Source organism: Trichosurus vulpecula, chromosome 8 (genome assembly GCF_011100635.1).
Source record: "Trichosurus vulpecula isolate mTriVul1 chromosome 8, mTriVul1.pri, whole genome shotgun sequence".
Lineage (NCBI taxonomy): Eukaryota > Metazoa > Chordata > Mammalia > Diprotodontia > Phalangeridae > Trichosurus > Trichosurus vulpecula.
In genome coordinates this window covers 266975508-267000927 of record NC_050580.1, presented here as the reverse complement: position 1 = coordinate 267000927, position 25420 = coordinate 266975508, and the positions used below count along the sequence as shown (strand labels likewise).

Below are 25420 nucleotides of genomic sequence, written 5' to 3'. Positions count from 1 at the left end.
AGAAAGACAGCAAGTGGAAGGTGACCCTCCGAGGTGGACCTGAGTTAAAGCTTCCCAAACTATTATTCTGCCCCACATCAAAGCATGTGTACAAGTGTATTTGCAATCTTTCTCTCTCACCATCTATCTGCCATACCTCAAAAGTGTAGCAAATGCCAGCAGCTTTTAATACAAGTAGCATTTTGTCATGGTGGCAACAATAAAGCTTGCCCTTTTAGGGGAACTTTATTAGAATTTATCCTTTAGGTGACAGTTAATATTAACAATAAGGGAACTTCAAGATCAAAGAAAACCATTACTGTCTTCAAGTACAGGAAGCAAAGGAAAAGAAGACAATGAACAGATGTTCTCCATCTCCATGAAGGAAAGGGCAGAAACAGACTTAAATGGAGATTTAGGCAGACATGAGGAAAAACTTCCCAGATTTGAAGATTGTTATAGATAGTGGTAGCAGCCAAGAAAAGACAACGGAATATCTGTCCCTTATGAGATCTGGCAACATGATAAACCTGTGTGAGTGGAACTGGGGAGATATGTGGTCTAATTTGAAGAACATGGGTGAGATGACCTCCATTTAAACTGCTAGTTCTGTTACTTGTGTGACCTCTTTGGGCCTCATCTGATCTCTGACATCCCTTCCCATTCTGAGTCTTAAGAAACGTTTAGGTGAAACTTACTGAGGAGGTAAAGGGGTATTTCAGCAGTCCTCAAACTTGTCAGTCTCAACAAGGGCCAGGAGCCAAGAAGACGTAAGTTCAAATAGGACCTCAGACACCGCTGAGCTTTGTGACTTAACCCCTACTTCCTTCAGTTTCCTCAAAGGAGATAATAACAACACCTCTCTCTCTGGGCTGTCATGAGGATCGAATGAGAACATACCTCTAAAGTGCTGAGCATGGTGCCAGCCACACAGTAGGCCCTATGTAAATGCTCATCCTCTCCCTTTTACACTCTTAAAAAGTAATGCGGAACACCCCCCCAAGAGCTTTTGTTTATGTGGGTTACATCTTTTAGAGAGGCAGCTAGGTGGCACAGCGGATAGAGCAACAGAATACTGGGCCTGGAGTGAGGAAGATCCAAGTTCAAATTCTGCCTCACTTACTAGCACTATAACCCCGGGCAAGGCACTTAACCCAGGCCTCAGTATCCTCATGTGTAAAATGGAGACATGATAGCACCCACCTCGCAGAGTTGTTCTGGGAAACAAATGAAACATTTGTAAAGCGCTTGGCAAACCTTAAAGCATTCTATAAATGCCAGTCATTATTATTAGGTGCTAGCCATTTTAGCTGTTGATACTAATATCAGAAATGTCTATATCTTAGTATTTACTATCATGGAAAAGTTTTGACCTCATGGATACCCTGAAAGGATCACAAAGATCCCCAAGAGTCTCTGAATCACACTTTGAGAATTGCTAGTTTAGCCTATATGACTTCTGAAGGTCCTTACTTTGTAATTTTATGATCTCATAAGAAAAGTTTGCTTTCAGTAAACAATGGAACGGTTCCAAATCTCTAGGAACCTTTTATTTAAACATGAAAATATTTCATCACGTATTGAGACATTTTTTTTTAAATCTAAGCACTTAGGTTTATAAGTTGCAACCCCATAAGTTAGTAATTTATCTATTTCAGTGTACTGTCCTAAATGCTCTGGTAACTTGAAAGAATTAATGAAATGCCCAAAGGTGTCTGAATTGCTACAGAAGCATAATTCATGCATTGGCAGAATCCCACACCTTTACTGTTAAGAAAGCTTTCAGTGAACAGGAGCCTATAGAACATATTCAAGCTCTAAAAACATTGGAGGAGGACAAGTTCCGTGAATACACTTGGGTGATCTCATAACAATAATAACAGCTAGCATCTATAAAGTCCTTCAAGCTTTACCAAGCGCTCAACATTCTTCCCATCCTCCGAGCCTCACAACAACTCTATGAAGTGGGTACTTTGATTTTGTACATAGGAAACCACAACTGAGAGAGGTTAAACAAACTGCCCAAGATTATACAACTAGCATTCCAAGTGGATCTGAACCTAGGTCTTTCTCATTTCCAAGTCCAGCACGCCTTCCACTATGCCACCCGACTCTCATCACTCTCATCAATGTGGGTTGTGTCAGACTCTTTGTGACCCCTCTTTGGGCTTTTCTTGGCAAGGGTACTGGAGTGGTTTGACATTTCCTTCTCCAGTTCATTTTACAAATGAGGAACTAAGGCAAACGAGGTTAAGTGACTTGCTCAGGGTCACACAGCTAGTAAGAATCTGAGGCCAGATTGGAGCTCATTAAGATGAGTCTTTCTGATTCTAAGCCCAGTGTTCTATCCACTTCTCCACTTAGCTGCCCTATCAATGTGGAAATGTTAGTACAAATCATAACTCCTCCAAGCCTTCTCATTCTGTAACAATGTAGTGATTCTTGCGCGTGTACTATAGATCCTCTGAAGACACCCGATGGGCAGAAGGCCTTCCTCTAGGTCTTTTAAAATTTTGTTGAATTGATGAATAAATACTTGTTGCATTTAGATGAGGAGAGGAGAAAGAACCATCAGTTAAATTCACAGAATCTTAAGGTTCAGAAGGTTCCTCAAGATAATTTAACATAGAGCACTAGACCAGAGTCAGAACAAGATTCAAATTCAATTTTGCTACTTCTTAGCTTTGGCTATCATTTAACTTTTAACCCTTAGTTTCTTCTTTAAAATGGAGATAAAAACCCCTGACCTACCTCACCTGTGTGAAGATCAAGTGATATCACAGGTTTTACAATTCAAGGGGTCTTACATTTCAGTGGATGGTAGGGAGGTGACAGAGCAGTAACACTCCTACCGCCTTGAGCACAAAAACACTGAGGAACTAAAATAGTCTTTCAAATAAACCCTATCACAATCATGCCTCAGATCTACCCTGTATATGTGTGTAATAAAAGGTAATAAGACAAATAATGAATCTAGCATATATTGTACTTTAAGGCTGAACAATCAAGGATGATTTACTGTACAGAACATTTATCTATCAACTACTAGTAAGCAGACTGATCAAAGATTTGTTAGGGATTAAACCTTTCAGACAAGGGCTGAAGAATTCAGTGGTTCTTCCCTTCTCTGCCTCAATCATCTGCCTAAATGAAGCTGCTCTGTCCTCAGCATTAAGCAATCGTTTAAATTAAATTTATATTGTACTTGTAGCTATCACTAAACTCTGCACATAGCAATGAATCCTAATGACATCACTGTTTCCATAGTAACTAATGCACTTTAAGAAGGGGGAAGAAAAGAGCAAGACTTTAAAATGTAGGAAAATCTTACAAATTAGGTGGCATAAACAAATCATAACAGCTTTGTTTTGCATTTACAGAGGACTTTCTGATTTCGAAATACTTAGCCATTAATTAGATTCAGCATCTTAAGGGTTAGGAGGTTCCTCAAGATAATTTAACATAGAGCATTAGAATTGGGAGTGAGAAGAACAAAGTTAAATCCAGTTCTGCTACTTCTTAGCTTTGGCTATCATTTAACTTTTAACCCTTAATTTCTTCTTTAAAATAGAAATAATAATTCCTGACCTATCTTGCCTGTTGTGACGATCAAGTGATATCACAGGTCTTAGAATTTAAAGGCTAGAAGGGAGTTTAGATACAATATAGTTCAACTACCTCGTTTTATAGGTTAGGATACTGAGTCTCAGAAAGATTAAATGACTTATCCAAAACTTGAGTGAGCAGCAAAGATAGGATTCAAACCCAATGGAAACACCATTGGATTTAAAATTAAAGAGTTAAATTTGAATCCCAGCTCTGATACTCAAGTCACCTTGGCCAAGTTACATCTAGCCTTTAACCAAATAGTCCCTATGACACGGAGCTTCTTAAAAAGAGTCCATTTCATTTTTGGATAGCATTTCCTAGAGCCTAAATGTGCCTCTATATAATTTACACAAATGGTACTACTTCTCTCTAGAACTACATATCATGTAGTTATTTTTTACCATGGCATTCAGAATCCTCCATAATCTGACTCTAAGGAAGCATGGTACAGGAGTACACATGCTAACTCTGGAGTTAACCTGCATTTGAATCTATGCTCTGACATTTACTATCTTTCTGACTTTGACAAGTCACGTAACCTCCCGGAGCCTCAATTTCCTCCCCTGTAAAATCAAGGAGTTGAACTAGATGGCCTCCGAGGTTCCTTCCAGCTCTAGATGTATGATCCTATGATTCCACTTTTTCAACTTTATCACTCATTACTCCCTTATATGCCACACTTGCTCCAGTCAGACTGGACTATTCTCTATTCCCCAAACATGCCCTGAGATTTCCTGATTCAGTGCCTTTCTTTGCTCATGCTGTTTTTGATCCCAAAGTATTCTTCAGCTCCATTTAAAAAAATCTAATTTCATTAAATATTTCCCAATCACATGTCAACATTCTTTTTTTCAATTTTGAGTTCCAAATTCTCTCCCTCCTACACCCATTGAGAAGGCAAGCAGTAGGATATCAATTATACATGTTAAGTCACGTAAAGCGTATTTTCATATTACTCATGTTGCAAAAGAAAACATACATACAAAAAATAAGGAAAATATAAAAGTATACTTCGATCTGTACTCAGCATTCGTTAGTCTTCTCAGTGGAAATGGATAGCATTTTTCATCATGGGTCCTTTGGAACTGTCTTGGAGCACTGTCTTTATCAGAGTAGCTAGGTCTTTAACAATAGATCATCCTTACAATATTGCTGATACTGTGTACAATGTTCTCCTGGTTCTGCTTACTTCACTCTGCATGAGTTCATATTAAGTCTTCTCAGGTTTTTTTTTAAACCATTCTGCTCATCATTTCTTATAGTACAATATTATTCCATCACAAATCATATACCACAACTTGTTCAGTCATTTCGCAATGGATAGGAATCCCCTTGATTTCCATTTCTTTGCCACTACAAAAAGAGTTGCTATAAAGATTTTTCTACAAATAAGACCCTTTTCTTTTCCCTTGATCTCTTTAAGATACACTTAGTTTTATAGCCCTTTTGGGGCAGTTCCAAATTATTCTTCAGAATGGCTGGCTCATTTCATAACTCCACCAACAGTGCATTAGGGTCCCAGTTTTTCCATATCCCCTTCAGCATTTGTCATTTTCATTTTCTGTCATGTTAGCCAAATTAAAAGATGTGAGGTGGTATCTTAAGAGTTGTTTTAATTTCCATTTCTCTAATCATTAGTGATTTAGCATATTTTCTCACATGACTATTGATAGCTTCAATTTCTTCTTCTGAAAACTACTTTTTCATATCCTTTGGCCATTTATTAACTGGAGAATGGCTCTTATTTTTATAAATTTGGCTCAGTTCCCAATACACTTGAGAAATGAGGCCTTTTTCAGAGAAACTTGCTAAAAAATTTCCGTTTCCTGTTTCCCTTCTAATTTTGGCTGTATTAGTCTTATTTGTGAAAAAAAAAAACATTTTAATTTCACATAACCAAAATTATCCATCTTGCTTCCTGTGATGCCCTTTATCCCTTGTTTGGTCATAACCTCTTCCCTTATCCATATATCTGAAGGTACATTTTTTCATGCTTCCCTAATTTGTTTATATCACCCTTTATGTCTAAATTGTTTATCCATTTGGACCTTATATCAGTATATGGTGTGAGATGGTGGTCTATGCCTAGTTTCTGCCAAAAAGCTTTCCAGTTTCTCCAGCAATTTTTGTTCAAATGGTGAGTTCTAACCCCCAAAGCTTGGATTTCTGGGTTTACCAAACACTAGATCACTGTAGTCATTTACTGCTGTGTATTATGTATCCAATCTATTCCACGGATCCACCTCTCTGTTTCTTAGTCAGTACCAGATAGCTTTCATAATGACTGCTAGGCCTCCTTCCTTCACATTTTTTCATTGATCCCCTTCTTTCACATTTTTTTTCCATTGATTTCCTTGATATTCAGGACCTTTTGTTCTTCCAGATGAATTTTATCATTTTTTCTTGCTCTATAAAATAATTCTTTGGGAGTTTGATTGGTATGGCATTGAATAAGTAAATCAACTTAGATAGATTTGTCACTTTTATTAAATTAGCTTGGCCTACCCATGAGCAATTAATATCTCTCCAGTTGTTTAGATCTGTCTTTATTTGTGTGAAATATTTTGCAATTGTATTTACATAGACCCTAGTTTTGTCTTGGCAGGTTAGACTCCCCCAAATTTTATATTATCTGTGGTTATTTTAAATGGAATTTATTTTTCTATTTCTTTTTGCTGGGTTTTGTTGGTAGTATATAGAAATACTAAAGAATTATGGGGGTTTACTTTATATTGCACAACTTTGCTAAAGTTGTTCATTGTTTCAGCTAGTATTTTATTTGACTCTATAGTAAGTATACCATCTTATCATCTTCAAAGAGTAATAGTTTTGTTTCCTCATTGCCAATCTTTATTCCTCCCATTTATTTTTCTCACCTTATTGCTATAGCTAGAATTTCTAGTACAATATTGAACAATACTGGTCGTAACAGAAATCCTTACCTCATCCTTGATCTTATGTGGAAGGCATCAAGTTTATCCCCACTACAAATAATCCTTGCTCTTAGTTTTAGATAGATATTATTTATCATTTTAAGAAGGGGTTCCATTGATTCCTGTGCTTTCTAGTGTTTTTAATACGAATGTGTATTGTATTTGGCCAAAAGCTTTTTCTGCACCTGTTGAGATAATCGTATGATTTTTGTTGGTTTTGTTCCTTATATGATCACTTATGCTTATTGTTTTCTTAATATTGAACCAGCCTTGCATTCCTGGTATAAATCCCACCTGGTCATGGTGTATGATCTTTGTGATATATTGGTGTAATCTCCATATTAGCATTTCATTTAACATTTTTCATCAATATTCATTAAGGGAACTAGCTTATAGTTATCTCTAGTCTGTTTTTGCTCTCCCTGGTTTAGTATCAAAGCCACATTTGTGTCATAAAAGGAATTTGGTAGGATTCTTTTACCTGTTTTTTCAAACAGTTTATATAGTATTTGGATTGTTACTTAAATGTTTGATAGAATTCACTTGTAAATACATCTAGTCCTGGGAATTTTTTCTTGGAGAGCTCACTGATGCCTTGTTCAATTTATTTCTATCAAAGGGTAAGTATTCTATTTCCTCTTCTATTAATCTGGGCAGTTTATATTTTTGTAGATATTCATCCATCATGTTTAAATAATCAGTTTCACTGGCATGCAATAGGGAAAAATAACTCTTAATAATTGAACTAATTTCATCTTCATTGGTGGTGCATTCACTTTTTTAGTTTTTGGTACTGGTAATTTGGTTTTTTTCTTTTTCTATTCAAATTAACCAATCATTTCTCTACTTTATGGGGTTTTCCCCATAAAACCAGATCCTAGTTTTATTTATAAGTTCAATGGTTTTCTTACTTTGAATTTTATTGATCTTGCCTTTGATTTTCGGGATTTTCGTTTTGGTGTTTAATTGGGGATTTTAAATTTGTTCCTTTTCTAGTTTTTTAGTTGCATGGCCAATTTATTGATCTGTTCTTTCTCCTTTTAACTGATATAAGCATTTAGAGACAAAGATCTTTCCCAAATACTGGCTTGGCTGCATCCTACAAATTTTGGTATGTTGTTTCATTGTTGTCATTCTCTTTAATGAAATTACTGATTGCTTCTATGATTTGTTCTTTGACCCACTCATTCTTTAAGATTAGATTATTTAGTTTCCAATCAACTTTTAATCTATGCTTCCATGGCCCTTTACTGAATGTAATTTTTATTGCATTATAGTCTGAAAAGGGTGCATTTAATATTTCTACTTTTCTTCATTTGGTTGTGAGGTTTTTATGCCCTAATATGTGGTCAGTGTTTGTGAAGGAGCTCTATACAGCTGAGAAAAAAGTATACTCCTTTCTATTCCTATCCACTTTCCTCTGGAGGTCTAATATAACTAACTTTTCTGAAATCCTACTCATCTCCTTAACTTATTTCTTGTTTATTTTGGGATTAAATTTATCTAGCTCTGAGAGGGGAAAGTTGAGGTTCCCCCTACTAGTACAGTTTTACTATTTCCTCCTATAATTCATTTAACTCCTCCCTTAAGAATTTTTATGCTATTCTATTTGGTGCACCATATGTTTAGTATTAATATTTCTTCATTGTCTATTGTTCCTTCTTAGCAAGATGAAGGTTACCTGGTTATCTCTTTCAACTATGTCTCTTCTTTGTTTTGCTTTGTCTGAGATCATGATTGCTAACCCTGCTTTTTTTTTTATATATTGCTGAAACATAACAGATTCTGCTCCAGCCTCTTATTTTAAATCTTTGTGTTTCTTTCTGTTTCAAGTGTCTTTCTCGTAAACAAAATATTGTTGGGTTCTGGTTTCTAATGATTCTGCTATCCACTTCTATTTTATGGGAGAGTTCATCCTATTCACATTCACAGTTTGATTACCAACTGTGCATTCCCTTCTATCTTATTTTCTTCTGTTCATTCTCTCTCTCTCTCTCTCTCTCTCTCTCTCTCTCTCTCTCTCTCTCTCTCTCTCTCCCCCTATCCCTCCTCTAAAGTCTGTTTTGTTTCTGATGACTACTTTTCTTTATCTGTCCTCTCTTTTATCACCCCGTTTTCTCTTTCCCTTCCTGATTTCCTGTTGGCTAAGACAGATTTCTATAAACAATCAAATGTCTGCCTGCCTGTCTGTCTATCTATCTATCTATCTATCTATCTATCTATCTATCTGTCTGTCTGTCTGTCTTCCCCTCTTTGAACCAAGTTAGATGAGAGTGAAGTTCAAGCATTGTCCTCCCCCTACCATTTGCCCACCCACTATAAAAGCTCTTCCTTGTATATCTCTTTTATGTGAGATAATTTTCCTTATTTTTCCTATCCCTTCCCCCTCTTCCCAGGGCATCCCTCTTTCTTAACCACCCATTTTCTTTTTGCATCATCCCAACACAAGCGACTCACTCCTGCACCATCTGTCAATACAGAATCCTTCAAACTGCCCTAATAATGATACAGTTCTTAGAAATCATCTTCCCATATAGAAAAGTAAACAGTTTAACCTTATGAAATCTCTTACGATTTCTCTTTCATGTTTACCTTTTTATGCTTCTCTTGAGTCTTTCATTTAAAAGCCAAATTTTCTATTCAGCTCTGGTCTTTTCATCAGGAATGCTTGAAAATCCTTTATTTCATTACATATCTATTTTTCCTTAAAGGATTACACTCAGTTTTTCTCTAGGTAATGCCTGATTGTAGTCCCAGCTTTTTGCCTTCTAGGATATCACATTCAATGCCCTTTAACGTGGTAGCTGCTAAATCTTGTGTGATCCTGACTGTGGCACCATGATATTTGAATTGTTTCTTTCTGGCTTCTTGAAGTATCTTCTCTTTGACCTGGGAACTCTGAAATTTAGCTGTAATATTCCTGAGATGTTTCATTTTGGAATCTCTTTCAGGAGGTGATTGGTGAACTCTTTCAATTTCTATTTTACCCTCTAGTTCGAGGATATTGGGGAAGTATTGCATGATAATTTCTTGAAATATGATGTCTAGGCTGTCTTTGATCATGACTTTCAAGTTGTCTGATAATTTTTTAAATGATCACTCCTGGGTCTATTTTCCTGGTCAGTTGTTTTTCCAGTGAGATATTTCATATTTTCTTCCATTTTTTTTCATTCTTTTGACTTTGTTTTATTGCTTCTTGATGTCTCATGGAGTCATTAGCTTCCACTTGCCCAGTTCTAATTTTTAAAGAATTGTTTTCTTCAGGGAGCTTTTGTACCTCTTTTTCTATTTGGCCAATTCTGCTTTTTAGGGAGTTATTTTCATCAATGAAATTTTGTATTCCTTTTCCATTTAGCCAAATCTGTTTTTAAAGATTTTTTTTCAGCATTTTTTGTGCTTCTTTTCCCAAGCTGCTGATTATCTTTTCATAATTTTCTTCCTTTGCTCACATTTTTAACCAAATTTTCCCTCTACAAGTCTTATTTGATTTTAAAAATCATTTATTAGTGCTTCTAGAAATTCTTGTTGGGTTTGTTGTCTGATTCACTTTTTTTTTTCCTTTAATGCTTTGCACATAGCTGTTTTGATTTCATTGTTTTCTGAGTTTATGTCTTGATCTTCCCTGTCAGTATAAGATTTTTATGGTTAGGTTCTTTTTTTGGTTTTTGCACATTTTTTCACCCTATTTCTTAATTTTGAACTTTATGTTAGGGTTAGGCTCTGTTCTCAGTATGGGGCAGGGGCGGGGGAGAGGGGTACTGTCCCAAGTTTCCAGCTTTTTCACACTGCTACTTTCAGAGCTAGTTCTGAGGCTTTGGAAGTTTTCAGCACTTCCAAAGGGGGTATGATATGTGGAAAGGTATGGTCACTTCTTTCCTGGTCTGCCCTCTGGTCCTGACCCAGAAAGCATCCCTGGTCATTTGGAACTGGAAACAATACTGTTCTTCAAGGTCCCTGATCACTTGTGACTGTTTGTCCATTCTTCACACTGCTCTAATAATGATAAAATTTTTAGAAGTCACATGTATCATCTTCCCATATAGAAAAGTTTAACCTAATTGAATCCCTTAAGTATCACTGGGAGTGATAGTGCTCTTCAGGGTTCCCATTCCCTCTTGACTGAAAGTGCTTCTTTCTGCCCTTGAACTATGACCCAGAAGTGATTATAGACAATGGATTTGCCAAATACTGTCTGGCCTGCAGCCAGTGCTAGCACAGGGGTCTCTGTAATCTCTTTCTAATGAGTTGCCAGTTTTCATCTCAGGAAGCTGCTTCTATCACCACTAACTAGTCCCACCTTTGGTGTTGCATCCATGTGGGCTTCAGACCAACCTCCACCTTCATGTCACAAATTTCTTCTTCTAACCTAAGCTGTCTTGGGCTAGATGAATGTCTCACCCTGACCTTTTGTTGGCTCTGCCACTCCAGATTTCAATTTGAGGCAGAGATTTCCTCAACTTCTGTATTGCCAGGGCTTTGCACATAAGAAGCACTTAAATCTTCACTAGTTCATTCGTTTGTTAGTTGGAATGAGGACTGGTTGAATCTAGAATATTCCTTATGGTCTGTGCAGTCATCATCTCTTTTTCCCTCATATCCTGCCCGTCTCTCAGCCTACCTACCTTTTTTTTCCTCTACGACTTTGCAAATTGCTGATAACGAATTGCTCCTGGGTGCAGTTAATCATATCCACCCCCTCAGGGATGCCAGGAAAAAGAACTGCGGATGTACTGTATCCATAATATCGAGGTGCTGAAATACCTGATTCCCTCCCAACTGTACCCTGGTATAAGGTGGCTTTCCAGAGTTAAAGGAAATCAATTGCAGAGACAGAGATGACAGAAAAGATGGAGAACCAGAATATAGCAGTTAATAAAGCTACAAACTCAGTCCCCGTCCCCCGTCTCCCAACCCCGCCAAAAAGAATGGCAACAAATCACTCTATAGCAATCCCTGCCTTTTCCATGTTTGAGAATCCTTCAAAACCCTGTATCTTAAATTAAGTCAATTTTACATTCTAGGCCCCTCCCTGCAGATAACTGCAAAGGTCTACTAGAAATCAAATGGAGCATAGTACAGTTCCCCAAATATTTTGCCCTTTAAGGACTATAAAATCTCCAAAGATATCAGTTTCCCCACTTTGGTGCTATACCTGTATCTATTAAAGTTCACATATTGAAACATCCTATTCACAGAGGAATTGTGGCCAAGTTCTGAGACTCTAACAGTTCAACGAACCAATCAGTGCCATCAGAATGAAAAAATGGCCGCTACGTGAGCACGAGTTCAGCTAGTCATCGTTGCCTTTTACCAAACTATCACAGTGTCTTCCTCAAGAGGGAGGGTGTTTTCTCTCTTGTCTTTTTCTCCTCAGCACCTAGCATGGCACCCGGCTCTTACTACACGCTTGAAAAAATCTTTTTTGATTGACTGACATTGATTTCAAGCAGCAAGAACTGAACAAACATTTGTTGAATCGAACTGCGTTCAGAGTCCTAGATACAAGGGGATTTTTTTTTGTCTCACAAGTGTCTTCTATCGCCTACATTAGCATAAGTCAGTTGTAAGATGCAGCCAAGTACTACCACAAACTGTGTCATGAGACTTAACACGTAAGCTGAAAAGGCAGGCATTTTCCTGATTTTACAATTTGCCTCATAGCTATACTTGCCAAAAAAGATAGATTTTTACATAAAGGCTATAAATTGTACCTATCTTTATCCATCAAATATAAAATACCCTTACTTCTGCCCTATGGGACTGGTAAGCTGCTTCCTCTAAAGATGAATTATATTAGGGATCTGTGTTCAACATCTTTAGAAGTCTCTTAGCTTCACCTTGTGCACTGCTAAGTCATACAACATGTTGGAGGAGAGCCTGTCCCCTGTTCTTTGGTTTATGAGGACAAAGAACCCATAGGATTCTTTCCATCTGATCTAAGGAACAGTCAAGAAAGCAAAAAGTTAGAGGGAATCTAGCCTAAGGAGAGAACCTGTAACATCCACCAAGGATGATACATTTCTTACTGGGTTTTCCAAGATGGAGAAAAATGGTTCCTTCAAACATGGAAAGTCTATCCTTGTCAAGGACTCCTGTTATAGGGTTTGAGGTTTTCTTTTCTCTTGAACTACTGGAAAAAGATTATGGGTCTGAGTTAACTTGGATTTTGGTGGCGAGAAAACATGACAGCTTTTTTTCTTACCTTCCAACCTTTCGCGGAGAATATCTCCATGCTTTCTGGTACCATGATTCTGAGGCCCTGATTCTCTCTACTCTGTGAGAGGGAATATTCAGAGCCTTGTCAAGAGATGGAATCCTAGGCAAGCTGAGTATCAGAAGCCTTCTTTGTCCAAAGCATTTTCTGTTTCCTTGTCAAACTCACACTTCTGTCTAAATGCGGCCAGTGCACAGTAAGCGGTGCTGGTCACTGGTTATCTCTGGACAGGACAGTGCAAACAATGCTACATTTGGAGTCAGAAGACCTGGGTGAAAATCCCCGCTCTACCTTTTTATCTCCTTCGCTGTAACAATGTCACAAACTCTCCATGCTTTAGCTTCCTCATTGGTAAAATGGGGATAATATTTGTACCACTAAACTCACAGCGGTATTGGTGGTCAAATGAAATAATGTACGTAAAGAACTCTGCAAAACGTAAAACCCTCTATAAAAATGAATTATTATTCCTCATCTAATTCTAATTTATGAAGTGGAGCAAAGTACCTGCCATATAGTAAGCACTTAATGAGTACTTGTTGAATGATTGATTGGTGTAGAGGAAGATAAAACTTTTCAGTAAATGTTTAAGTTATGGTTCCCCCTGGAGGCCAGGATTACTATTTCAAACCCAGGGGGAAGGAAGAGAGGGAAGGCACCACAGAACCAAAAACCCATGAGAAGAAAAAGTGGGGATAGGGAGGAGAGTGAGGAAGGGCAGCAATGACCCTGAATTGTCTCATCAGGAATAGAGGGATCACAAAAAAAAATGATTTTGGTCTTGGGATACTTGATTCTGAAAAGGTGTACCATATTATACAGGAATACGTGTAAAAGGGTCAGATCCCCCACATGCAATTCAGAGAGAAATACAAGAGGCTACTGACAGGGGAGGGGCCCAATCTTACCAGAATTCCAACAAAGACTAGAAGAGGAAAACTGGATAGGTTCTGCATGGTGTCTCTCTGATTTTCTTTCTGCTATGTATACAGATGTGAATTTTACACTAAAAACAACCAGAACTCCTATCAATTTGCCCCAAATTGGCAAAAAAATCTCAAGAAGGAAGCACTACGTAACACTTCTTATTGAGATTTATCATAATATGGGGCAGACTGGTAGAAGGAATCCATATCTAAAATTGATATAGATATCTATATCTTCCTTACTGAGGTTTATACTGGGGCATATATAAATATATACATGTATATGTATTTCTATGTATGTATATACTTATATATCTCTATGTATGTGTATATATAAGTATATAAATGTGTTTGTAAGTATTTCTGTCTGAGAGGTTGAATTAATTTGAGGTTCTGAGATGTAATCTTAACTCAGACCAAATGTATTTGGTTGAAATAACCAACCACTCTGTACCACAGATTTCTCATCCGTAATACCGAATTCCTTAGATTGAACAGAACTATATAAAAGTTCAAAACCAATGTTAAATCTACATGCAGAATACAAGAGTTATTTAATTTATAGTTACTATAGGAGAAAACAGAATGTAATGAATACAGAGGGAAGAGGAGATGATGACTATAACATATATATGTCCTCTTAGAATGTGCTAAAGAATAGAAGTGAGCACTAACTTTACAAATATTCCTCAATATAGTCATTTTGTCTATTTAATCAAGGGTCAAGACATATCATGGAAGACAAAAGAAGAAAAGTCCTTTTTCCTCACCTGCCTCATCATTAGCTACTCTGCTTTAGTCCCTGATAATTTCATCTCCACATGGCTTCCTTATACAGTACTAACTTAAAACCAGGATAATATTCTTCAACAAATAAAACCTAAATACTGAAATGAAGTCCTCAACATACCATCATGCCCCCAACAACCTCACCATCCTGAAAGATCACATCGACCACAGAACTCACATCTCATTAGTCACTCTGATGTTATTAGTAACCCCCTAGAAGTCCCTCCTTCCCTCTGATCGGAGAGGGTAGAAGGTAAAAACTGAGAGTTCCTCCCAAATCCTCCATTTAGGAAGGGCACCCAGGTCAGCCATCTCTTCATTTCCCATCTGGCCATATTCCTCCATACTTTATTATGTGCCCACACTGGGTATCCATCCCCTTGCCCTTTTTGGCTTCCTTCATTAGATGGTGAGCCTCTTGAGGGCAGAGACTGTCTTTTGCCTTTCTTTGTATTCCCAGCACATAAAACAATGCCTGGCACATAGTACGCGTTATTCATTACATTCAAGTCCTTCAGAAAAAAAATTATCTACTTCCCCAATTAGAGAGATTTTAGTTTTGGTAATGATGAAATATTAATGATTTGTAAATGCTTACAGGAACATTGACTTTCCGAAACATCTCAGCTCCTTTGTGGGCATCCATCAGTGCGATGTCCTGTGGAGTGGAGACAATCACAGCTCCTGACCAAAAAAATATTTAAAAAGTGGTACCATCATTTAATTTATGTCGAAATGATTCATGGTCCAAGTATATGCAAAAGTGATCATTTCATATTAAGGTGATTTCAACTAAAAATGACAAAGTGGGAAATGTGTGCTACTGTAAATAATTCTTACACATATTTGTTTCTGCCCTTCTACAACTATGGAACAACCCTAAATCCAGGCTACATTATTACTGCCATCTTCTGATCTTTGATCCCCCAACTTGCAACATCACTTACCTTCACTGAATTTAACCATATCATATCTGCTCTCCAAACCTTTTCTATATCTCACTACTAGGCTCTGAATGGAATTTTGAACTCCACTAAGCAACCATTGGTAGGTGACACAGTGGATAGAGTGCCAGGCCTGGGATCAGGAAGACCTGAGTTCAAATCCAGCCTCAGACACATCCTAGCTGTGTGACCCTGGGCAAGTCACTGAACCCTGACTGCCTCAAATTTCCTCATCTGTAAAATAAGCTAGAAAAAGAAATGGCAAATATCTCCAGTATTTTTGCCAAGAAAATCCCAAAATGGGGTCACAAAGAGTCAGACACAACTGAAATGACTGAACAAATAAGCAGATCAAGATTCTTTCTTTATCTCTCTTCATAACTGCCTGAAATCCCATCTTTCCACAAAGTTTTTTCCCCTGTAAACAGAACTAAGGTGAGACTGTCCAACCAGTTCTCTAATATAATCAATATTACATCCCCTAAAATTGTACTGAATGACTACAGATTATAAATATTGAACTTTACAATTTTACTCCTTATTTACCATTGTTTACTCTCCACTGCCCACTTATTCTGTTGCTTGTCTGTCCTGGTATAGCACATCAGATCAGGATTCAGGAGAGTTAACTCCAAGCTCTCAGAAGCTCCATGTGACTTTGGGCAGGTTGCTTAAGCATTCCAGGCTTCGGATTCTTTACCTTTAAGTGTGGGGGTTGGAATAAATGTTCACTAATGATCTTTCCAGATCTATGAATGCATGATCTCATCTTCAATTCTTTCAAGTAAGGGTTAGGGCACCCTTGCTCATACAGCTGTTTCAGAAACATTGATTGAAATGTTCTTCAAGGAACTTCCTACTTCCCTTTCTTCTGCCCCCTCACCTGGCTGTACTCCACAATCCTCTGCCTAGTTAGTTAGGCATGTATTTTTCCCCATGTATACTAGCTCTAAAATACAGTATAGTATGTATATAATTGAATGTCTATTCAGAGAAGGGAGAGGGAATAAGCATGGATATGATGCTTACCTATACTGCCTGGCTCTTCGCTCAGTACTTTTTAAAAATGTGATCTCATTAGACCCTAACAACAACCCTCATTTTACATCCTCATTTTACAGCCAGGGAAACCGAAGCAAACAGTGGTTAAGTAATCTGCCCAAGATCACATAAAAGCAAGCATCTGGGGCCGGATTTGAACTCAGGTCTTCCTGCCTCAAGGCCCAGAACTCTAAATGTGATGCTTTTGCATTATCTCTATTTATACTGTCACCTATTTGGATCATGTCCTCCAGGAGAAGGAGCAATGTCCTATGAGTCAGGTAAACTGAGTTCTGGTCCTTAATTTGCAGGGTGATCTTGGATAAATGATTAAACTTAGAGGAAGAAGGGACCTTACAAGGTCTCCTAGTCCAGCCTGCTTAAGCAGCAGGTTGATTTCTTTGCAGCTTGCAGTTATGCCACAAGGTCTGAAGCTGTCCTCTCTGCTTGCCACTGCCCCTCCTCAGCTTCCTCAAACATCTCACCCCCGAGTAGATAGGTCTTTGTACAAACAAGAATTGTGGCTCGGTCTGCTCTCTTCCAACCCATGGCTTTTTCCAATATTATAATAATAATAAGAGTTCATATTTCTAGAATGCTTTAAGGTTTACAAAGCACTTCCTACATAGCCCTGGAAGGGAGCCAGTGTACGTATTACTACCTTTATTGCACAGGGTTCACAGAAATAAACGACCAAGAGTCACCCGGCTCAGGAAAAAGTAGTAACTCGCATTTGTGTAGCATTTCAAGGTTTGCAAAGCACTTCCCATTGGTTAACTCATTTGATCCTCACTACAACCCCCGTAAGGTAGGTGCTGGTTTTATTTTGGGGTTGGCACAGACAGGTTAACTGACTTGCCGAGCATCCTGAAAGAGCGTCTGACACGGGATTAAACTAGCTCTCCTGTGTCGAAGTTCAGTGTTCTTCCCACTATGCCTTGCTACCAACGTTCCATTGACACTCCACTCCGACACCGAATATTCTACCCACTTTCTTTGTACTAGATGGATCACGGATCTGCAAGTGCACAATAACATGAATGGCATTATCACTATAATTCTCCTATAGCATGTTAGTAGGTAGCAGCAGACTGCATCTGCTTTCTTAGGTCTAACCCAACTCAATACTGAGAGGGTCATCACCCACAGCACAGCCATTATTACATGACGGATTTCTTGGTCATGACAATCCATGAAACAAACACAGGTGTAAAAGTGGCTTCAATTTCCGCAATGATGGTAATATAAGGGATTCCATTTTTCAGAGCATCAATAAACTAAAAAGGTGAATCGCTAGCACACACGGATAGGTTAAGTTTTGCAAGATGCTTTACATATGTTAACTCATTTGCTCCTCTAACAATCCTATAAGGCAGGCGCTATTATTATCCCCAGTTTACAGACAATGAGGAGGTCAGCAGAGATCTGAAGTAAGCTGCCCAGGGTCATACAGCTATTAAGCGTCTAAGGAAGAATTCATATGCAAGTCTTCATGACTCCTTGCCTACCTAAATACTAATCTATGTAAGCTGACCACTAGTTGGAAATAAATCATATCATCGTTAACATTTGCTTTATAAACTGAACAGGAAGATAAGAGAAAGGTACAGATAAACTGAAGAATGGTTCACAGCTTCTCTGTGGAGAGGCAAATAAAGGAGTTGGCAGAGTTGGTCTTACTGTACCATTTCATGCGCTGTATGGTCATCTTATATTGCAATGTTCATTATGAGCATTCATAAAAACACTGCCATAAAGGTAACTGGAGTTTAAACACCTACAGAAGATAGTGAGGTAGAAAAATTCTAAGAAGAACATGATAAAGACACTTAGAATTAAATCAACATATACTTTCTCAGTGATTTCAATGAATAGGAACAAACAGAGGAGAAGAGCAAAAACTACTCTGGGAGATATGGGTCAGAATTAGGAAATGAAAGAGGACGAGGGCTTTTGGGTTACACAGAAGCCTCATAGAAGTATATCATTAGCACAGCACCTGGCATACAGCAAGAATTTAATAAAATATTTTTCATTCAAAGCATAGTTTCCTCAAGAAGAGAATGGGGAAGCTCTGGATATGGCAACCAAATAACATCATTAAAAAATGAAAATGACTATCTTAACTGATAGGAAATGACTAGTTACTGATGTAAGAATCATTTCCAAATCAACTCTTTACATATAATCAACTTACTGGAGCAAAGATAAAAAATAAACACCAAATTAGAAGAATAAAAGTGAAAAGATAGAGGGTGCAATCAAAACCGCTCCAACCTAATCTATTTAAACAAACCCCTGGGACTGTAAAATGGGAAATGGATAAAGGAATAGACAATCACAATTTCCTAACGAAGTTTAACAGATATAAACTGATCACTGCAATAAGGAAGTCAAAAGAGCCTAGAAACTGCTTCACTCAGCAAATATCTGGCCTCTTTTCCAAGTAAAAAGATGCAGCATCCCAGAATAATACTAGTTTAGAGCACAAATTCTTTTGTACAATCTCTTATAGGCAAAGATAATGGAATATTGTGAACGGCATTACATAATAAAACAGTGAAAAGTAGTGAAGGAAAAAACAAGTCATAGAAATCTTGGTGAGAAAACCAATTAGGTCAAATAATACCAACAATAAATATTTAAGGATAAAACTGGAAAGATAACAAATAGTTAGAAAGTAGATAATATCTGTCAAGATTTCTGTAACATATTAGTTTCTCTATAAATGACAATGAAGTCACCATATCTGAACTCCCTGGTGTTCTATCTAAGTAGAAATGGTATGAACAAACCTATCTATCAATCAACAACAATTTATTAAATGTCTGTTGTGTCTCAGCTTCTGTGCTGAGCAGCAGGAACAAGTGACACAAATCATTGCCATCAGGGAACTTACATTCTAAAGGGAGAGTCAACACGTATATATCTAAGCATATACAGACCAAATGGAAAATACATGCAACAGAAATTTGGGAGGACAGGCACTGAAAGCTGAGGGGAATTACAAAAAGCTTTACACAAAAGGCTGCCCTCGAGCTAGGTTTTGAAAGAAATAAGAGATTCCAAAGGTGAAGGCCAGGAGGGAAGGCACTACAGACACCTACTGCATAGTCATGGAGACAGCGGACAGAGCGTCACATGTCTGGAGAGAGGCAAGGCAGGGAGACGACTTCAGATGCTACTCTAACAGTCTAGATGAGAGGTGGGGCAGCTCGATGGTACAGTACATAAAGCAGGAGGCTGAGGATCCACGAGGCTTCTCTTCCCGAGTTCAAATCTGGCCTCAGACACTTACTGGCTCCTGACTCTGGGCAGGTCACTTAACCTTGTCTGCCTCAGTTCTTCATCTGTGAAGGAAACAGCAAGCCACTCCAGCATATCTCCCAAGAAACCCCAAATGGGATCACAAAGAGTTGGACGCTGCCAAACAACAACGACAAAGACGAGAAGCGCCGCTCTGACTCAAAGTGGCAGCTACGTGAGTGCAGAGAAGGGGATGCGCTGGAGAGATATTCTAGAAAGAATGGTGGAGTATGTGACACGGCGGAGAGAGAGGAGCTGAGAGTGACTCTCGGGTGAAGGGTGGGGAAGGTGGATCTGTCTGGGAGGTACAGTTCACGAGGCCTGTTTGGGACATGCGTCCAGTCTGACATCCCCAGCATGTAGGTCAGTCATCATGTGGAACTAGAACTCAAAGACTAGGCCTGAATATGTGGAGTCATCTGCACAGAAAGGATAATTAAATTCATGAGGTCTGATGACATCATTAAAAAAGGGACAATGGAGGTTACTGAGAAGGATTAGAGGTGAAATGGTCACGCGCTTTAGGAAGGGTGTGGAAGAGATAAGGAGTGGAGGCTTCCAGAAGGGAGTGGAGAATGGAGCAAAAGAGAGACCTGAGACAAGGAGTCTGTTACAATTGCAACAGACCAGGTGTGAGGTAATAAGGGCCTGCGCCGGTGTGGTAGAAGTGTCACAGAAGAGAAGCTGGAGTAGATGAGAGATGCTACAAAGGCAGAAATGACAAGACTTGGCAAGAGATTGGCTATTAGGGGAAGAGTGAGAAAGATTTGAAGATGACACCTAGATTGAAAGCCTAGGTGTCTGGGAAGATGGTGGTAGCTCCTTTTACTTGTACTTGATTATTTTATGGCAACAGGGAAATCAGAAAGAGTGGAGGTTTGGGGAGGGAGAGGAGTTCAATTTCAGACATGTCGAGTTTAAGATTTCCAATTTGAAGTGTCTACGAGGCGGTTGAAAATGTGAGACTAGAGAGAGGTTGGGGCTGGATAAGCGGATCTTAGAATCAAGCCAGAGAAGATAAATGAATCAACGAGAGCTGATGAGATCACCAAGTGAAATAATATTTAGGGAAAAGGGAAGAGGGCTCAAGGTAGTACACTGGAGGACACCTATAATGAGCGGGTGAGACCTGGCCAAAGATCCGGCAAAGGAAACCGAAAAGAGGCAGTTAGTGTCATGAAAACCTAGATAGTCAAGATCGTCAAGAATAAGAGAGTGCCAAAGGGTTCTGCAAAAGGTCAGGAAGGACAAGGACGGAGAAAAGGCCACTGGATGAGGCAACTAAGAGATCATTGATCTTTGTGTGGTAGAAATTGAGGAGATGCTCATTAACCGAGGAATGGCTAAATGAGTTGTGGTATATGATTGTGATGGTATTCTATTGTACTGTAAGAAATGATAAGGGGGATGGTTTCAGAAAAACATGGTAAGACCTATATGAACTTATGCAAAGTGAAGTGGGAAGAACTGGAAGATCATTGTGCACAGTAACAGCAATGTAATGATGATTAACTGTGAAAGATTTGGCTAACCTGATCAACACGATGATCCAAAACAATTCTGAAGAACTCATCATGAAAAAATGCTATCCACCTCCAAAGAGAGAATGAATGAACTCTGAGTGCAAACTGTAGTCAAGTTTCCTTTTGCATTTCCTTTGCCTTTTTAAATGTCTATCTTTCCCTTTCTTGGCTTTTCTGCATGTAAACTTTAATTTTTCTCATGGCTCATGTAACATGAACCAATAAAAACTAACTTAGTTTATTCCTTCATCAATGATGTCATTTCAGTTCTGTAAATGAAGGTCTGTCGGAAAACTTTTGCTCCCTCTGCTGAACATATGAAAATGTCAATAGCAACAAAACAAAGTTTGATAACACAGAAAAATATGCTCAAGAAAAAAATATACAGAAACATTAAGCATTTGTTGCAAGAGTCTTACGGAAGATTTCTCGTCTCTAGGCTAAAGTCTCAGCCCAAACAATTTTACAGATCTTTAACAATATTTTTTTTTTATAAATGATAGTGAAGATAGAGGCTATATGGCAGAATGGAAACAATTCCAGCCTGGGAGCAAGAAATACCTGAATTCTAGACACTAACTAGTGTAAACTTGGGCAATCCATTTAATTCATCTGAACTTCAATTGTTTTCATCAGCAAAAAATGGGGAGGTTGGATTAGGACATCTAAAATGTCACTTAGTTAAAGGCTGATACTATAAGCAATTTAGGAGAGCAAGGAATCATTTACCTGTCAGATTTATGGGAAAGGAAAGAATTCATGACACAACTAGAGATAGAGAGCATTACAAAATGCAAAATTGATAATTTTGATTATGTTAAGTTGAAAAGTTTTTGTATAAAAAAAGCCAATGCAACAAAGATTAGAAGGGAAGCAGAAAACTGGGAGAAAATCTTTACAACCAGTGTCTCTGATAAAGACCTCATCTCTAAAATATACAGGGAACTGAGCCAAACTTATGGGAGTACAAGTCATTCCCCAATTGAGAAATGGTCAAAGGATATGAACAGTTTTCATAGGAAGAAATTAACGATATCTATAGGCACATGAAAAAATGATCTAAATCACTATTGATTAAAAGAAATGCAAATTAAAATAACTCTTAGGTACCACATGTCTCCTGTCAGATGGCTAACATGACAAAACAGGAAAATGATGAATGCTGGAGAGGATGTGGGAAAATTGGAACACTGTTACATTGCTGGTGGAGTTGTAAACTGATCCAGCCATTCTGGAAGCAATTTGGAATTATGCCCAAAGGGCTATAAAAATGTGCATCCCTTTGACGCAGCAATACCACTTCTAGGACTGTATCTCAAAGAGATCACACACAAGTGGGAAAGGGACCCATACGTATAAAAATATTTATAGCAGCTCTTTTTGTGGTAGCAAAGAACTGGAAATCAAGGGGATGTCCCTCAATTGGAGAATGGCTGAACAAGTTGTAGTATATGAAGGTAATGGAACACTATTGTGCTATGAAAAATGGGGAATGTAGAGACTTCATAATAATCCGGAAAGACCTACATGATCTGATTCTGAGTGAGCAGAGCAGAACCAGCAGAACATTGTACACAACCACAGACATATGGATTCTGTGATGACTAGCTTTGATAGACTTGGCTCTTCTCAGCAATACAAGGTTCAAAGACAGCTCCAAAGGACTCATGATGGAAGGAGCTATCTACATCCAGAGAAAGAACTATGGAGTCTGAATGCAGATTGAGGCAAGCTATTTGCTATCTTTTTCTCTCTCTCTCTTTTTTCTTTTTATTTTTGGTTTTGTTTCTTCTTTCTCATGATTCATTCCATTGGTCATAATTCTTCTTTACAACTTGACTGTTGTGTAAATAAGTTTAATGTAAAAGTATATGTAGAAGATATATTGGATTCCATGCCATTTTGGCGGGGGGAGAAAATCTGGAACTCAAAAACATGCGGAACTGAGTGTTGTACACTAAAAATAAAAAATCTTAATTTAAAAAAATAAAATAAAATGTCACTTAGTTCCAATATGCTATGATACTTAGACTTCTTACTAATTTGTATTTGTCTTCATAGAAGCTAATATTCTAAGTGATTCCAGTAAATGTACTTTCAAGGCTGAAAACTACCAAAAAAATAAAGAACAAAAACCAAAAAATTATAAGAATTACCAGAAATCACTATTATATAATTATTTTCCATAATAATTGACAATTTGGAGTAGAAAATGTCTTCAAAAATATGAAATACCCTAACTCACTAAGTAAGAATTTTAAACCATTCTGAGAAAAAGAAATTGAGTAAGCCAAAAATAAATATTGGGATTTATTACATAAGGGGCTTATACAGAGAATTTTATCAAATGTTTCAACATCAATTAATAATAATGGTGATATTACCTACATTAATTTATAGATCTTGTGCAACATCAATCAAACTAACAAAGGAATACTTTATAGGATGAGACAAAATAAAGAATTCATTTGAAGGAACAGAATACGGTATAGAATATCAAGATGAATAATGAGAAAAAGTAGGAATGAAGGGAACATAGCATTACCAGACTTCAAACTGTATTATAAAGTAGTAATCATCAAAATTATTTGGTGATGGCTGAAAAACAGGAGAATAAAGTATTGCAATAAACTAGATAAGCAAGAACCAGGAGAAACTGAAAACAGTAGAGTACTGTTTTAATAAACCTAAGAATATAAATTCCTGGGGGAAGAATTCCCAATTTGATAAGAACTGGAAAGAAAACCGAAATGTAGTTTGGCAGAAATTGGGTTTAGGCCAGTATCTTATACCACAGACCACAGTAAGCTCCATATGGCCATAGGCTTGAATATAAAAGGTTGAACAAATGCTCAAATGTATCTGTGATCTCATCAGTACAAATCATAACCTATCCATGACTGCCCTCCCTATGTGACTCTTGCCCACAAATTCCCCTAAGTTATTAACAATGGAGGGAGAGATGGGCAGACTCGACTTTCTTTCTCTTGACATTACAAAGAGACGAATGAACCATACACCCCAATCCACTGCTATCTTTTGCTCTCAACATATGACTGGCCCAACTTCTTTTTCAATCATACATTTCTTTTTTAATTCCATAAAAAGTTATATCATATAAAAATTAGAAGAGAAGAGAAATTTCACAACTATGATTAGGGGAAGAATTCTTAACCAAACAAGGGCTATAAGTGCTCACAAGGGGCATATGTGATAGGCAACTTTGATCTCCAAAATTTTTTTTTATAAAAACAAAATCAATGCAGAGAGTTTTAAGAAGAGAAACTATCAACTAGTGGAATGAGGATCTTTGTATAATAAAAGTGTGATACCCAAGATAAATATGGACTTGACACAAATATATAAAACTAAAAGCCATTCCCAAACTGATTAAGTGGACAAAGGATATGAACAGTTTTCAAAAGAAGAATTGCCAACTATTAACAACCACATCAAATATTGCTCAAAAGCAATGACAGCAAGAAAAATGCAAAGTAAAACAACTCACTTTCTGCCCTAAACACTGACAATGAAGACAGAGACAGAAGCAGTCAATGTTAAGGAAGTGTGGGAAAACAGGAATGAATACCTACTTGGTAGAGCTGTGAATTGATACAACCATTTTTGAAAAACAATTTGCAATAATGCTAGAAAAATTACTAATCTGAATTCAGTTATCCCTCCAGGGGGCACATATGTCCCAAGGAGGTAAAAATTAGAAAGATCTAACATAGATCAAAATATTCATAATGTGCTTTTTACAGTAACAAAGACCTGGAAACAAAGTTGGTGCCCATTGATCAGGGACCTGCTGAACTGATTTCATTACATGAATTTAATGGAATATTATTATATAAGTAAGAAAGGCTGAGTAAAAGGAACAGAGGGGTCAAATACATGGCTCACAGGCTCAACATAGCCCACTAACACTCCTGAGTGTTGCATGTGTCAGATTAAAATGTAATTGGGAAACGTTTAACAAAATAAATAAAAATACAACAGAACGGATAATCTTTCATTTTAAAACTAAGTCAATATGCAGCCCACAGAGATAACTATGTGTGATTAGTGGCTCCTGTTTCTGTTTGAGTTTGATACCACTGATACACTAAGAAACACATAAAGACACTAAGAAGGCAGAATATTGCACACACAC

General features: G+C 37.7%; 1 protein-coding gene across 1 annotated transcript in view; it reads right to left on the bottom strand.

Annotated features, from left to right (window-relative positions):
• NUBPL (nucleotide binding protein like) overlaps nucleotides 1-25420 on the bottom strand; it is a 333097-nt gene that overhangs the window by 55384 nt on the left and 252293 nt on the right. The window contains exon 8 of the mRNA XM_036736308.1: nucleotides 15049-15134. Within this exon, the coding sequence (XP_036592203.1) occupies nucleotides 15049-15134 (86 nt within the window). The remainder of the gene's footprint in view (nucleotides 1-15048; nucleotides 15135-25420) is intronic.